Source organism: Zootermopsis nevadensis, unplaced genomic scaffold (assembly GCF_977971745.1).
Source record: "Zootermopsis nevadensis isolate Lab colony 2312 unplaced genomic scaffold, Znev_1.0 Znev_ptg000006l, whole genome shotgun sequence".
NCBI lineage: Eukaryota > Metazoa > Arthropoda > Insecta > Blattodea > Termopsidae > Zootermopsis > Zootermopsis nevadensis.
The window spans coordinates 14,666,898-14,682,336 of record NW_028259138.1 but is presented as its reverse complement, the minus strand read 5'-3'; the positions used below and the strand labels follow the sequence as shown (position 1 = coordinate 14,682,336).

General features: G+C 40.9%; 2 protein-coding genes and 1 long non-coding RNA gene across 11 annotated transcripts in view; 1 reads left to right on the top strand and 2 right to left on the bottom strand.

The window, feature by feature from the left end:
- Positions 1 to 10,618, bottom strand: part of LOC110831146 (phosphatidylinositol 3-kinase regulatory subunit gamma) — a 34,087-nt gene extending 23,469 nt beyond the window's left edge. The window contains exons 1-2 of one of the 2 annotated variants that reach the window (XM_087343766.1): positions 10,495 to 10,618; positions 7,178 to 7,746 (exon numbers count right to left, since the gene is read on the bottom strand). In XM_087343766.1, the coding sequence (XP_087199892.1) occupies positions 7,178 to 7,672 (495 nt within the window). In that variant the 5' untranslated portion in view covers positions 7,673 to 7,746; positions 10,495 to 10,618. Of the gene's footprint in view, positions 1 to 7,177; positions 8,057 to 10,494 lie in introns of those variants that run through there. The other variant, XM_022066812.2, reaches the window with a different exon arrangement.
- Positions 2,438 to 6,959, top strand: LOC147874731 (uncharacterized). The gene is made up of 2 exons (XR_015533841.1): positions 2,438 to 2,524; positions 4,043 to 6,959. It is a non-coding gene; the product is annotated as an uncharacterized LOC147874731 (long non-coding RNA).
- LOC110831162 (ribitol-5-phosphate xylosyltransferase 1-like) lies at positions 8,039 to 14,177 on the bottom strand. Of its 8 annotated transcripts, none has more exons than XM_087343793.1 (6): positions 13,240 to 13,557; positions 11,929 to 12,466; positions 11,383 to 11,553; positions 11,005 to 11,133; positions 10,495 to 10,824; positions 8,039 to 8,173 (listed from the first exon to the last, which is right to left on the bottom strand). In XM_087343793.1, coding segments are annotated over exons 1-6 (1,278 nt in total). In that variant the 5' UTR covers positions 13,349 to 13,557; the 3' UTR covers positions 8,039 to 8,172. The 8 variants fall into 8 exon arrangements, with proteins under 8 accessions (XP_087199919.1, XP_087199921.1, XP_087199916.1 ...); XM_087343795.1 differs by lacking the exon at positions 8,039 to 8,173 and adding an exon at positions 13,905 to 14,177 and having other exon boundaries at positions 9,394 to 10,824; positions 13,355 to 13,468; XM_087343790.1 differs by lacking the exon at positions 8,039 to 8,173 and adding an exon at positions 13,905 to 14,171 and having other exon boundaries at positions 9,394 to 10,824; positions 13,240 to 13,468.
- Positions 14,178 to 15,439: the final 1,262 nt, after the last annotated feature.

The following is a 15,439-nucleotide window of genomic DNA, read 5'->3' as shown; positions in this document are numbered from 1 at the left end:
GGACTTTCAAGTCTTCCAAAGCCGTGGCTCGAACGAGGGTCTAAAATGGCACCGGCCCGTTAAAAGCAAAACGTGAACGCCAATAAAATGTTCCTTCCTTCCTCCTGCATGTCCATTACATCGCGCTATATTTATCGGCGCTATTCTGTGACGATCGATACTTCCTCGTGCCTGTGCCCGAAGTCCGTCTTGCCGCGCACCAAACAAGCGACAACACTTTCAACCAGCGAACATTCTCGTAAAAAAACCCTCTGTTGTGTTGTAGAACTACATTAAAATGTACCCAGAGGAAACTCATCAGAATGCACGTTACTCGTAATTTTCTATGAGAATTCACCGCTCATAAAACCAGCGAAATTACTAGAAGTATTTTCGTACGAAATTTCGCAACTGCAAAAAAGGACTCTAAATACTTGTCAATACCGAAAAAAGCCGCCTTCCTAAACGTCGCACTTTTGCTACTTCGTCCCAAACGACTAATACCTCATTAATTAATAACATAAATACGAAGCCCGTCTTTGGACAAACGTAATACGAAAAGATATCCACGTTTTAATAATACGACGAGGCGAATTTAGATTCAGAAGCTGCTAGCAATGTGACATTTTTCCAGAAATCACTTCCCGGAACTGAAATGTAACAATGTAAATGTGCCACAGACAAAGGACAACAACAACAACAATGAAAAACTCCACCGCCCACTTCGTTACATTAATGTAAAATGCAGGCTTACACATTCCTTCCCCTAGAAGACTAGATCGACTTCTCTTCACGTTGCTTGTGAACAGAAGTTCGTATCCAAAGCAGATTACACAAAATTTAATCAGAAAACACAGAAAAGAAAACTCAAGTGCATTGTCTTCAAATAAGAATAAATTAAACAAATCTAATCAGATAAAAGATGCACAATCTAACGAGATAAATGCGCGAAAGTCTATCACGATAAACTGATCGGTAGATAAAATCGCTCATGGGAACGGACGCTTTGAAAAACAGGCGAAGACCGTCCACCGGCACGAAAAGCATTTCCTAGATACGAAACAGGGGAGGCAGTCAGGTTTAATTTCGCCTTGTCACACGTTCACATCAAATTTCATCCAGATCCGTCCAGTGGTTCTCTACCGGACGGACGGACGGACGGACATAATGCCGACGACTTGTGGCAAGTTCAGTAAAAGCAACAACCCGATTGAGGCTCGCACTTCTTATTTTGGCTGAAAACCAATCAGACGATCGCTGTGCAAGGCTGGGGAGTTCGGGGTGGGCTTCTCGGCCGCGTGACGTGTTCGCAGCAGAACTCAGGAAAATTCTGCATCCTAATGAAGTGGCTACATGTCCAAAAGGTAAAAGTGTCTCAGGCCGCTGTCAACTTGCCATCAAAGACTTAGGCTGAAGGCCGCAGCCATCCCTGCATTCTGATTGGCTGCACATCCCAACGAAGGTCACGCCTCATAGGAAAAGAAATTGGCTCTAATTTCCTCCGATCTATCTACGCTGTTCCCCAAACAGAAATCCACGAATATTCTTCACCACGTAATCCCTTCCACTTCGCATCATTTGGGGGCCTCTCGAAACCTCTTCGTCCCTAAAGGACACTTTCATCAGCTGTTATACGCGGCCACGCCACGTCCTTAGTCCTTCTTAGTACCTCCCCTTCTTCCCACGGGTCCAAAGCGTCGAGCGTCACTCAGGCTTGTCCTCCTTCCCGTCTTCCGATCCAGAAAATCAATAACTTCTTCTTCCAGCTGATTTACTTTGCCTCTGTTCAATTTGCTCGAGCTTAAAGACAAATTTATCACACAGGTAAATTTTTTCTTCATATTTTGGGTTGACAACTCGAGTTTCATATTTATTAATTTCCTCAAATTCATTTCTGTGTTTCTCCTGCTTCGGGCACCCGCGCGAACATTTTATTAAACTTCTGGACTCAGCTTTAAACCACACCCGCAAATTCTACGGTGCCCACTTCTTTCGGCTTTATCCCAAGGACCTCGTAGGGACGGCCTAGGCTCGGAGAGATCTTCACGAATTAGGTTGGAGGTGCGGACTACGACTGTTTTCTGGGCTGGCGGCGGGTTTCTTTATCAACTGAGTGACTTTAACTTCTCAAAAAAGATTGTCATTAATGGCAAGTTCAGTTCAGAAAAGCAAAAGCTTATTCTGAAATTTTATTTCGTACGTGGAAATCGCGCAGCTGCTGGCCTCCTCCTTCCGCATTCATGACAAATAATTTCTTCCCTTTAATGCTGACGATGACGACGAAGTGTTGTTGTTGTTGTGAATGGACCCAATACTCTGGATTGTCTGGGAAACCTCTACTAGCAGTTTAAATTTCCCAAACATTTTATCATAACGAAATTATCTCATCAGCAACCTTGAACTTGACCGCAAACGGGCGTTAACGTGACGTAACAAACGCCTTGTAGCACGAGGACTGCAAAAATAAATGAACGCAGTATTTAAGAGCAGCCTCAAGGCTTCATTACGTCGCGAAGTGTAGCCGACGGCCATGTTCGCAGAAAAGGTAAGGAATGTGTGACAAACCAGCACATTAAATTAAATTAAATTAAGGCCAATTACGAAACCGGCGGAAGGACAAGGCGAAGCAGGGGCTGGGTTAGAGCACACAACACACATCACCTATGCACACACGCGCGCGCCTTTCGCGAGGACTGCGGTTTGGTTATATCTTGTAACCACGTGACAGTCGTTTATGTAACAAGTTCATGACGGGAATTTGGCCCTGTGGCGAGGCGTGGTTTCAATCGCACGGACACGCCGACTCCCAAAATAAACGGTACTGCAGTTTAATCCACGACGTTCCTCTTCATGACGTAATTTCAACCAATTTACACGGCAAAGACATCGTTTGCGGCACATCCGAGGGCGGCTAATCGCAGCGACACGCGAGTCGTACCGGAAGGCAAGCAGGTCCTCCCGAGAGCCGGGAAGTGACACTTGCGTTTGGCGTTGACGATGGGCGCACGTTCGGCCCAAGACCTCTTGACGACGCTGCCATGGCAACAGTCACGAGTTCATAAATATCCTACACGGCTCGAAACACCTTAAGGGCAACAACCACGTCCGCACTTGAAGGGACAGCAAACAGCTGGAGGTCTTGCTAGGACAAATACCGTCTCTGGCTACAAAATATCAGCTTCATGATAACTAACTACATGGCTTACGGAACCCGAAAGTTCATCACCGAACTAACCAAAGTCCTCCACCAGACCCAGTTTCCTTCAACTCCTATCTCCCATAGATCCCGCCTGAGATTATCCTCCCATCTACGTCTAGGTCTCCCCAGCGGTCTCTTCCCCTCAGGCTTCCCAACCAATACCCGGTGCACACCTCTTGTCCCATCCATGCGCGCTACATGCCCAGCCCATCTTATTCTTCTCGACTGACAATACTGGGGGAGGAGTACAAATTTTTGAGTTCGTCGTTATGTAGTTTTTTTAAATGACACGCTTCTTAAATAAGCCTGAAATATCGGGTACAAAAGTATATGAACTGTGCAGGTCTTTCTGAATCGAACTGAGAGATAAGCATAAATAAATAAATCAAGGGAACGCGTATCGGTTCCAGCGCATATCAATTGTTATTCCTGTGGATTATTTAACGTGTAGGTGACAGAAATATGGGTAAGACGTATTATTTTTAAACAACGGTACAAAAAACTCTTTCCCTGGACTAAAACACGCGACTTTCGTTGAAGCAAGAGTTTTGTCTTCGTTCACTCGGCCGCGGAGAAGGCGGTGTAAATACGACAGCAGTTGGTACTCTGAGTTCCAGCGTTTTTGGCCGCTGAACTTTGTGAATTGGAACCTCGGAGCGAGTCACTCAGCAGAAGTTTGTTGGAAGGGATGGCAGCAGGCCGCGTACAGTCAATCCAAATAAAACATCACCACGGTATGGAACACAGGAAAGTCGACTTCACTACACCACACATCACTAGAAAATTAACGCTGCAGAGAGTATACGATAATTTTATCTTGTTCACAACTCTTCGGTCATCTTCTAATTCTTCCACTCCTCACAGGTGGCACAATCACAAGACAACAATTATAATGCTGCACTGACACAGACTGTACTGACTTCACTGAGTGGTCCGCACACTGGGCTCTCCCTACAAGGTCAGCGGCCATAATCGGTGGATCGAGTTCTAGTAGCAGTTCAAAATGGCCGACTGAGGTCTGTTTAACAGCGGTGTGTGAAGTGTCGGTTTTGCGTGACGTCGAATGACGGCGATGGTGGTTTCCTTCGGGGACGGAGAAAAAACGGTACGACCTACTTCAGGCTGGGGAATTAGAATCACCACTAAATGAACTGCGTGTCCTTACGCAAGACGATCGCTTTCCGTGTTCTTCTGACATTTGTGTCGCATAAATAACCGAATTTGCTCTAAAAAGTCTGGCAGGAACTAGACAAGGAATATAATGAAACGGGGCCAACCTCCAAGCACCAACCGAAGGAACTTGAGACCCCGTTTACGATGTCTACTCTGTTACGTGAAAGAAGAGCCCGTGACGAAGCAGGCTTGTATATGTACAGGTTGGACCAAAACGCACCTACCCACTTTAAAATCAATTTTTCCCCAAACGAGTGATCGTAATTTGAATAAGCTTTGCAGACACACTGTAGCACGCAAGCCACTTGCTTTCCTACGATTTTGTAGACACCAAAAATGGCAGCCTACAGCACCAAGCAGCAGATATTCATCACCGAATAGCAAATTCCATCATCTGAAAGCCCAGAAAAGACCTGAAGAGTGTTCCCGGTAGAGCACGCCGTCAAAGTTGCACCGGAGAGGCACGCGATTTGAAACCTCGTCAAGAATTTTCCGAAGACAGGATCAGTTTTGACCACACTCCAAGCGGCACACTTTTCAACACCAACGACGAGCCAATATTCACGTTGAACACACCGAAACATAAATGGCTGTAGATGCTGTTTGAATGGTTCAGGTAAAATAAAGCTTTAAACTCGGTACGAACATTTTGGGCCATCATGTAATTTGTATGAACACGACCCGGAGTTTACTGCCGTGTCATTGCTACTGCTATTTAATTCATTCATCGAATAGCAATAGATGACCCTGTTTCAGTATTAAGAGACTTTCATTAACAGGTCTGACACGCGGGCACAAAGATTTTAATACTCACTGCAATGTTTCAAACGCCACGCGCGGCCACGGCGTTAACTACTCCTCAAATACGCAACAACTTCTGCAAGGTCACACTGAAACGTGTCCTCGTCCGTTCTGGCACGGGAGAAGCCCTTCAAAACTCCGGTCAGCATCGCCGTTGTGTTTCCTGATTAACCGCCTTATCGGCTGCTCGGCTTACGTCGCATCGACTAATGAGGAGGCGAGAAAAAAGCCGAGACTGAACCCAGAAACAGGGGTGCTGATCACGGCATTACGATGTTCTGTGCAACTCGACGTACTTGTTTCAAACGTTGGTGCAGCGTTTCTTTTAAAAACTTCCAAACGAAACGGATCGGATTCTCAGAATTTAAGACCCGTCGCCGTATTAATTCTGAATAATCGACTCACGAGCCGTTACGCTAAACAAATGGCTATTAAATGTTTCACTAGAATACTATCGTAAACAGGTGGGCACATCATTGAACAACATTCCACAACGAACTTGTTGTATTTAAATATTATGAACTTAATTTGACGTCAAACAGAAATCATCAAATTTTTTGCTAGAAATTATGGCACTTGCGTCATCAGCAAATATTATGGATTATGATGAGGTATTTATTGATGAAGGAAGAATGTCATTTATGTACATTATGAAAACCTAGGGCCCTAGAATTGACCCTTTGGGAACTCAAATGTTTTATTGTTCCCCACTTTCAGAAGCAATTCTAATTATTTATAGGTGATTTTACTTTGACTTTTTGTTTTACATCCATTAGATAGGATCTGAACCATTCTGTAGCCATTTCTTGAATTCCATAAAAATGTAATGTTGTTTACAAAATGTAGTGCTTTTGCTAATTCACAGAAAATTCCTCCAATATGATTTTTTAAAATATTTGTTGCCTCATCATCTTCAGTGTACACCTTTCCTGTAGCAAAACTGTTCTGGGACAAATATGTTGTTAGCGTGCATATGACGACTTCACCTATTGCAAATAACCTCGTCCAGTTCTTTAGAAAAAAGTGAAACTGGCCTGAAATTTTTCACACTAGTTCTGTTGCCTTCCTTGTACAGTGTTCTCACTATCGACATTTAAGACACTCCAAGAAAATCTTTGTAAAGCGAGTGATTGCAAATGGGGACTAATTAACGCTGCACAAGCTTACAAAACTGTACTTGTTACTTCGTCATAAGTGTTTTGATTTGAGGGAATGTGCCATACTTTCTGTATCAGTTTCCATGGCTGAATTGATTTGATATCAGGGAATTTTACAGGTAACCCATCTTTTAAAAATAAATAGCATCTTCTCTCCCCTACACCCCCTCGACATAAATTTAAGCTTTTCATAATTGGTAGAACAAAATTACTGAAGGCATTAGATGCGTCACATTTCAAAAGCTTCTTCGAGCTGACAAAAATTCAGGAAAATTTAATTTTCCCCTCTACCTTTTTATTACGTTCCAAGTTGTTGGTATTCCATTTACTATAAGTAGTCAATGAGACACTCATAAACCCCCTCCCTCTGAGTAGCTTTTGCGCAAAGACAACCTACCAACATGAGACTGATACTGAAGGACATAAAACTGCTAATTCATCGCCCTGATGATGGAGCCATGGACCTACGAAACGTCGGTGGGCATCTTCCAGACTACACGGTGCAACAACCCAGACGACAGAAATCTTTAGCAAATGAAGTTATAAAACTCAAAATTATGTAACCTTATCTAAAAATGCCATTCATTTTCTTGTATAAGGCACAAAAAATGTTTAAAATGGCACGTGAATAAAATAAAATGCTTTCTTTATGCAATGGGTTTATGGGGCTTGGTAACATGACTTACCTAAGCACACTTAACATACCATAACGTAACACCCAAGTTTCACAGACAGGCTACGTTACAAGTTACGTTTCCAGTTTTCTTTTCTTGATATTTTCAAAAGATGATGCGTGCACACTTTCACCGGTTTAAGGCAACTGCGTAACATGCGTGTAACAATTATACATTCTACGGGCAGTGCTTACCTTCTGCTTATTGACGGCCAACTGGGGGGCGGTATCACTTTTCTGGAAGGAGCGCGTATCACATATCGAGTGGAAGCAGGCATGACAATCTGGTGAACACAGCGAAGCACACGTACAGCAACACGAAAGTTTACACGAACACATGAGGTTGTGGAAAGAAAGTGGTCTGGCACAACCCTGAGTATCGAACCCCGCACTCGGCGCCACGGACGGAGACGGACCTGTTGGTTGCTGGACTCTGGTTGCACACGCTAACACACCGGCAGCTAAGGAATTCACAGTCTCCCGAACACAGAACATATCCAAATCTAGTGGGCTCTTGTTGGCATGATAGTTATGATGCGTTAGTTGTCGATTATTGACAGTGCTAGTCTTTGTGGTCCCATTTGTAAAGCTGAAGGATCGGCGTCTGGTCTCGGACGAATGAGAAACATGAAGCATGTAATTCTCAGCGTCAATGTTCAACACCGGCGGTACATCTTGTGCTGGTGGCATCTTGACGTCGTAACGTTTCGTTTCGCAGCCAACGTCCAAATTCCGGTTATCAATGGTCACATCAGACCCGTCTCCTGCAAAACAGTCAATGCCGTTATTCACTGGTGTGTTGTGTTCGTCAGCCAGTTGTTTTGTGCCCCCCCGTTTCATCGCCTCATTTAGAATTACACCAGCAATACTGTCGTCACGTATCACTGTATTGCTCATGGACTGTTTCGGTTGCTTTAATACTGGCGACCGGCCTGCTGTAAATGTACCTGCACTAGTTCATGGGCGATTTACTTCCCTCCCTACACCGCTATTTGCACGTGACTCAGCCAATTTCTATACATCTTCTCTCGCAACCTCCTCGCACGGTTATATGACTACCATATGTCTCTGTTACTGGCAGCTAGACTTTTGTCCCAGCAGACCAGTGTTGCCACACAAATGCCATAAAATTCACCAAGTCGTTCATATGATCGGCAACAGGTCCATCCTTCCAGCTGAACTTTGCCGATTCTGCAAAAAATAAATTGCATATGGAAAGCCCGCAAATCTCAACTCAAAAAATACTAAACTAATTGCGATTATATTTATTACTGTGGATTAATGTTAAAGCTGTCGGCCAAATTTAATTTTGGCTCATGTTAGTCAAGAATAACTTATATTACATGACGATAACATCGAACTTTCTTTTAACGGCTTTCCTTGTGCAAAATACACAAACCATTACAATTACAATTTTTATTTGAAACATTTTCCGATGTGTTGAACATTTAATGAAAGCTAAAGTCAGTTAAATATTTCATAATTACTCCCAACTTTCCAAAAGTATTATAATAGTATAGTAGTATTATATAGGGGCACTGGCACTGTATAATCAAAGAAAGTGGCAAAATTTAAAATTAAACAGTGCAATTAATTTCCCTATGTTTCACAAGGATCAGGTAAGATGTGAAAGCGGAGAACTGCACTCAAATATTGTGAATGCCTCATCAGATTTCAAATGATAAACAAACAACTCAATTAAAAGAGGCATTTTGTATAAATAAGAGACATTCGCATTTTATTTAGTGCACAGCATAAAAGACAGTTACATTTCAAAAGATTTTTTCACACACTGAAGCCAAATATTTTAAATTTAAATTTGCAAACATCGAGTTGTTTTCTTTTTAAACTGTGGGTCAGGGATAATGTGGACATGCCGACGAGCTGCATCACATCAGTCAGTAACGAAAAGGTAAATATCACTCGCAGGGGGGAGGGTGTCAGCGGACGAGCCCGTGAAACCAAGTTCTAAGCCTAGACCACATGATCTTGAAGAACCATGCGGTCACTGGGATTAGTTGAAATAACCTACTTTTGTAATTGCCAATCAATGGGTAATAATAGCAGTAGTATCATAAGCACTCCTGTTTCGTAACGTTTCTTTCGAGTATGCTGAAGAACATAAATTCCTCTCAGACCAATACGAAACAAACTACATAGAAATACTATGAATATTTCAATCATTCATTACATGAACACAGTCTGGTAATTAACCAACCGCTTGGTTAGAAATAAGATACGTTGGTAGTGATGCTAGCACATCCACAACGCACTACAGTCACCGTACGCTACCGGACTCTAGTGACAAAATCTTAAACCAACACCTCTTTCATGCCTATGGTCACGCACGCAATGTACTTACTTTTCCCAACGCATTCCATTTAAAAGATATGACATGCAATTCCGATCAGTAATTTTCAAACTCTAATTTCTTATGAACACACAAATACACTGTAACTATCCGGAAAAAAATTGTTACCTAGTACAAACAAAAGTGTCCACAGCACTTACTTTACAGCAGGATTATGAGAGCTTTCAATCGATATTGACTCGACTAAATCGACTTTGAATTACGTAGACAAGGAGGACCTCTGATACTTAACATTACAGCCAACGTTTACATAGTGCCATAATCAATAAATAACTGAATCCACACATGGAAAGACGCTAACATAAACAATGAAAAGTTTTTAGTCGCACCGGACCTTTCAGTTGCAACGAAATACATTAATAGAAAATGTTTTATGGCATCTGGGCTTCAGAAAGACGGCAAAATACGCAAATAAAAAAAATCGACTTTTCTATCACTGAGTTTTTGTTTGTGACGCCAGAACCATACTTGCTGATGGATTTTATTTTCCTCAGCACAGCTGGCTGTTCTAGTAGATATTTGTAGTACTGAAGGCACGAATAACCACGTAAATTAAAACGTTGTAAGAGAACATTCTTTACAGCTTCAATAGAAAACCTTTTTTCTGTCTACCGTGTGATGATTGCGCCAAATATTCTTTCAACACTGGCATTGTGACCAAGAACAAAAAGATTTTTTTTTCTGAGAGAGATAAGTTTTGCAATGAAAATGGAAGGCAAAGTTATTAAATTTTGCTTCTTAATAACCTACAATTAAATTTTAAAGCGTTCTTCACACTCTAGTGTGAGCAAAAAAACACCTTATGGGCCTATCCATGCCTGTCTCGTGCTGTGTAGGCAACCTGCATAACCAGTTGTTACACAAGATTGTAATGGAGGCCCCACTGCTCTAACACACTACTGCAGAACAATGAAAACAAAAATTACTGTTGGAACACATTGTTAAGCAGCAATGACCTCGAGCACATTCGTGCAACAATGACCAACATAAGTTGGCCCGAGGAACACCTGTATAATGTCAGTATATGATAATTACGTCCAATTAACTCTCTCAATATTTAAAGCAATTTTAAGCATTAAAAAACGTTTGTTTGATTATTTCAATGAAATGTTTACCCAGATTCTTCTTAAAATTCACGTACCAGTTAACAACAGCTGTTCTCCTTTCGATCTTTTCTTCCAGTGTAAGTTTGGTTTCTTCTTTCAAAAGTTCAAATAATTCATACCAACTCTTCACATAAATCACTGGTGCATAACCGTGCTTCAGAAGTCTTAGTGGGGTCATTTTTGAAACAGTGTCGCAATTCCCATCTGTCTGCACATCTTCAATTACTGGTACGCTTCCCAAGGACATTGCTTCATAAATCCTGTAACACTCCGTGTTTTTCCCTACAGGACATAACGTAAGATCTGATTTCAGTAATGAGTCCATGTAATATTTCAGAGAGTCTTCAGTTTCCAGAGGAAGCCACCTAAGCAATAAGGAAATGGAACAATTAATTGGGGTGGAACTGAATACAATTCCATCAGTCACAGCAAAAAGATTCAATGGAAGTATTTTGTCATGAACATGGCCGTCTTCTAGGTTATTGTGCCACGTAGTCTAGCAGAAGTTTTACCAAACTACATGGCACAGCCGTGTTCAGACTCACCGCCATGAAAACAGCAAATCCTTCTTGTTTTTCTCATGCAGGACTGCACTTAGAACAGAGAAAATCTTGGGGCACTCTGACTTTCCAACCTCTTCACCTCCTGTACTAGGAGCAGAACCGAATCTCCAACTGAGATGAATGAGCATAATTGATTGTGGTTAATGGAGGCGGACAAAAGCTGCGTACGGGCAAATACAAAATTACGAATGACTAGAATTATGACGCCTGTCGTGCGCTTACATCATTTCCATTCTGAGACCTCCAATATTTCAAGCTCATATTTTTTTGTTGCAAGTAGCAAAATTTCTATTAAAAGCTGACACTTACAAAAACGTTCAGCTAAATTATCATAGAATTAGCACCAGTAATGATACTTACCTTTTTCGTTCTAAAATGATACAGTTTTCCTGGAAATCCAAGGACTTGATAACGTGCGAGAGGATTTCACGAGAAGAGTTTTCATAGACAGTGCCCAAAAAATTGCACATATGAGAACGAACAGAAGTTACATCAACTTTCTCTGACTTGATATTAGGAAATCCCCGGTACCTGTAACAAGCACATAAAACCTGCATGAACACTAAACTAAAATAGTTCTCTTTAAGCATGTAACATGATTCTACAAAATATTACTCAAAGAGAATGCTTTAAAACTCTTAAAAATCACACAAAGAAATCCAGTCGCCAGTTCTTAAAAATTCCCACGACACTATTATCAGAGTTAAATAAAATTTTACAAGAGGACTATGCTGTTCTAGACATTACTAACAAGATGGTGTAATAGATCCACACATAAACACACCAAAATAAAAAGGTGCATAAATTATGAAGGCCAAACATTCCAGTGTTCACCCATAATTTCCTTAATAGTTCATACACCATCACAAAACTATAATATTATGAATATAAAGGTGAGATACTTACACTGCCACCCCCAGAGGCCACTGGTAAAACTCCACATTGTCTATCAGTGGAGAATCGTACACAAGGAATACTAAATCAATTCTACCTCCTCTGGAACGGACATACGGAAGAATCCAATTATTGTCGCACCTCTCATTTCCAAGAAGAACAACTGCCAATTTCTTCAAATTTTGGTACAAAGGTAAATAATCCAGCCACATTTTGGAAGACATAATTTTCTCCTCTGAACGTCCATTCAGTACAAGAACCAAGTACTGAACATCGCTTGGGACTGTAGTCTGAATTATACCTGGCCCAGAGCGATATACAAGGGTTATGTCATCTGCTGTTAAATATCCCTCCTGAATGAATCCATTCTGTACACTTTGAAGTTCTCCACTTAACACGTGCTTCCACAGATAAAGACCAATTGCTGCTTTTGCCCATATCTCAACTGTATACTGAGATGTCATCGGATTCTTCATATTCGTTCCTCGAGGACTCTCAGACAAAGAAGTGTTCCTCTTGGCATCGTGGGCTTCCTCAAAATGGATACTCTCTGTAAATACAAAGTAACTTCTTAACTTTGTGGCTAGTGTAATCTGCTTTTGCTACTTATATCTGGTTTCATATGACAATTGAAAGCAATGACACAGCACTGCAATAGCAGCAAAATCCTGCAAAATAAAAAAAAATTGTAATCCATACTGCAGGATACTGGATGAGAAATCCACTACAAGCAGCCCTTTCCTCACAGTATCAGTCTGCTAGAAACAAACTGCCCAGGTCAGAGTCACCTGCAAACTCTTGTTAAATAATTCACTGCACTGCAGATCACACTACAGCCCATCGTTATACAGCAAAGTCGTAAGATTCACATTCAAAGATGTTGAAAGAAACCACTCTGCCAGACACTGCAACTTCTGCTCTTCGGCATACAGCAACTATAGTCCGCTCTTACATAACCTGCATTGTACAATACTTGGTCTTTAATGTAACTGTAAAAACTTTAAGAACTTATGTTAACATGAAGAAGAGTGCAATTTCTTTGCTACATCACATGGCATAAGTCCTTGCGATACGACTGGTGGTAAAGTGACATGCTAATCTTCAAGCAACTGAGACAAACCACATTTTTTACACCAGAAGATTTAAAGAAATGACCTTCTTTAAGACATGCATAAACCATAACTTTCCTAATTACAAAACGGTGCGATTGTTAAGCATATTTTTAAAGTGGCATTTCAAAGCATTATATTCTCCAATATGCTAGGACAAATAGCTGTAACTTGAGAAAACGTTTTACAAATTGTTTCTTATATTTCAACTTACCATCTGATCTAACAATAACATCACTGTATAGTCTGTACATTGTCACCAATGTAAGTACAATATAAAGAACTGAGAAAATTATTACAGCAGTTTTCAAATTTACTCTCATGACTACCTTTCATACACCCCGAACAGTTGATTCACTGCCGAGTCCCCGCTCCAATATTCACAATGGGGGAAAAATTTTGGAGTATAAATTTAACGTAGTATCAAGGCATTCAAGCTGCTCCTGAAAATATATGTACCAAACATTACTTTTGGAGAAATCTCACATAACCTAGCTACTTTGAAATAACGAAATTTTTAACGTTAGACTGCGCTAGCGCAACTATTGATTACCAACACTTTTCGAATGGAGCTCATGAGTATAACCTAACACCTGCGTTCGTGTTCAAATCATATGGAATGAAATAAGGCCGATTTTTGTTGAAGACTACACCAGACAACCAATCCTATACTACAGTATATCTCAGACGTAAATTATTTGCGTATCCCTTTCGGAATCTCGGCTTATCTTCTCCCCAATTATGTAAAACTCTGTTACTCGTAAGCGATGGAACCATTTATGTACAACCGAAATAGGCTATGAGGTGAAATAATTATGTACAAAAACTTTAACTTCAATAAACGAGTTTTTGGATGTTCTAAATGGAAATGTTTATGACCTGACAGCAGGGCTCGATGTTGGTGAGGTCACTATGGAGATGCAGTTCGTCGCTGTATAGGCGATTTCGTTTTCTCGTTTTAATACCAACCACCGCTGGCAATCCAAACTAGTTTTCTGCACCACTTCTCTCACTACCCAATCGTTTTTCAACCACATGATTATTTTCACCTAATTCACTTCGACTATCACAAATTCTAATGTTTTTGTTAACAGGTTCCTGTAAAATATTTTTTCCAAATTCAGATAGTGCAAAAGACTAGAATATGCCATCTTGCTTACTGGTCAACACAGTGTCAATGTAAAAAAAACAAGAAATAACTCAGGTGCAGTCACACGTATTAACAAACAGATGGAAGAACTGAACTACAGTGTTTCAAGGTCTTGTGGTCCAAACAATATGACAAAACTCCAACAGATAGCACAGCATGAACAATTTGTCTGTGCCTGCAGGTCGTAAGTAGATACTCAGGATTCTGCTAATAAAGGAGGCTTCTATCTGCAAGTACACTCTTGGTCAATCTGCTTGAAGGGTTAAACACAAAGACAAATTTGCCATAAGTTATTAATGAAAATATACTACTGTAATTTCCTTATTATATACATGATGCTCATCCACTGCCTTGCAATAATATCAAGTGAAAAGGGGGGAGATGTGTCATCTTCCAGCATAAAAGAGGGGGAGTGGAGAGTCACATATTTATCTAAGCATCTGTACCATGGCTGACATTTTATTATGTTCCAACAAACCACAAAACCTCACTTTCACATAATTTATTTCTTATTTTTACTGCAGTGTGGTACCTGGTGAGTAATTTGTTTCAGATTATGTTTTTTTATTATAATTGTCTAATTATGTATGAAGTTCCTGTAACTGAACAGTAGGAAGCTAAAATTCTTAAGAACGTTATTTTAGAATGTTTCAGCAATTATTGAAACAATACACATACTCCCCTCAACTCAGCGCACATCGTCAGTCACAGATAACTCAACAATGACCCCAAATTACAAAAATTTGATTGGTGCATATATACTTTTCCCCACTTAATGGTACCTGCACCTTGTCGTGGTGGTGGGGCTCGAGTACCTCGGTGACCCCAAGAGCTACTGTTAGGGCCTCCCTAGCCAGATTGGTCGAGGAGGAGAGGTCAGACTAAGACTGGTACCCTGGTCCTCCAGGTTGGGGGTTGGTCGCAAGGCTAACAACCTTGCACCGTAAAAAGGAAGATGTTTCGAAACCTTGATCAAAGCCTCGGATAGAATGGACCTAACAATAGGAACGAATGGAAGAGGAGAATTGAGGAGGCCATGGACCAAATACGGATGGGAGAGCCATAGAAGAAGATATATACTTTAAGAATGAATGAAAATTCTAACATAGCATGGAGAAGTATTACAGATGTTACCATTAACAATGACTGTGGTAACTTCTCTGAACGTCTCTGGTGACATTATTATATTACTGCTTCCTTCATTTTGAACTTTGTCCATGTTTTTTAAAAGGTCTTAAAATTCTCTCTTGCTTGAAGATCTATT

Coding starts and splice junctions, on each gene's coding strand:
- LOC110831162 (XM_087343790.1), bottom strand. CDS start 13,348: ATGAGAGTAAATTTGAAAACTGCTGTAATAATTTTCTCAGTTCTTTAT. Junction 12,467..13,239: donor TGTTATTGTTAGATCAGATG/GTAAGTTGAAAT, acceptor TTGTATTTACAG/AGAGTATCCATTTTGAGGAA. Junction 11,554..11,928: donor TGGCCTCTGGGGGTGGCAGT/GTAAGTATCTCA, acceptor TGCTTGTTACAG/GTACCGGGGATTTCCTAATA.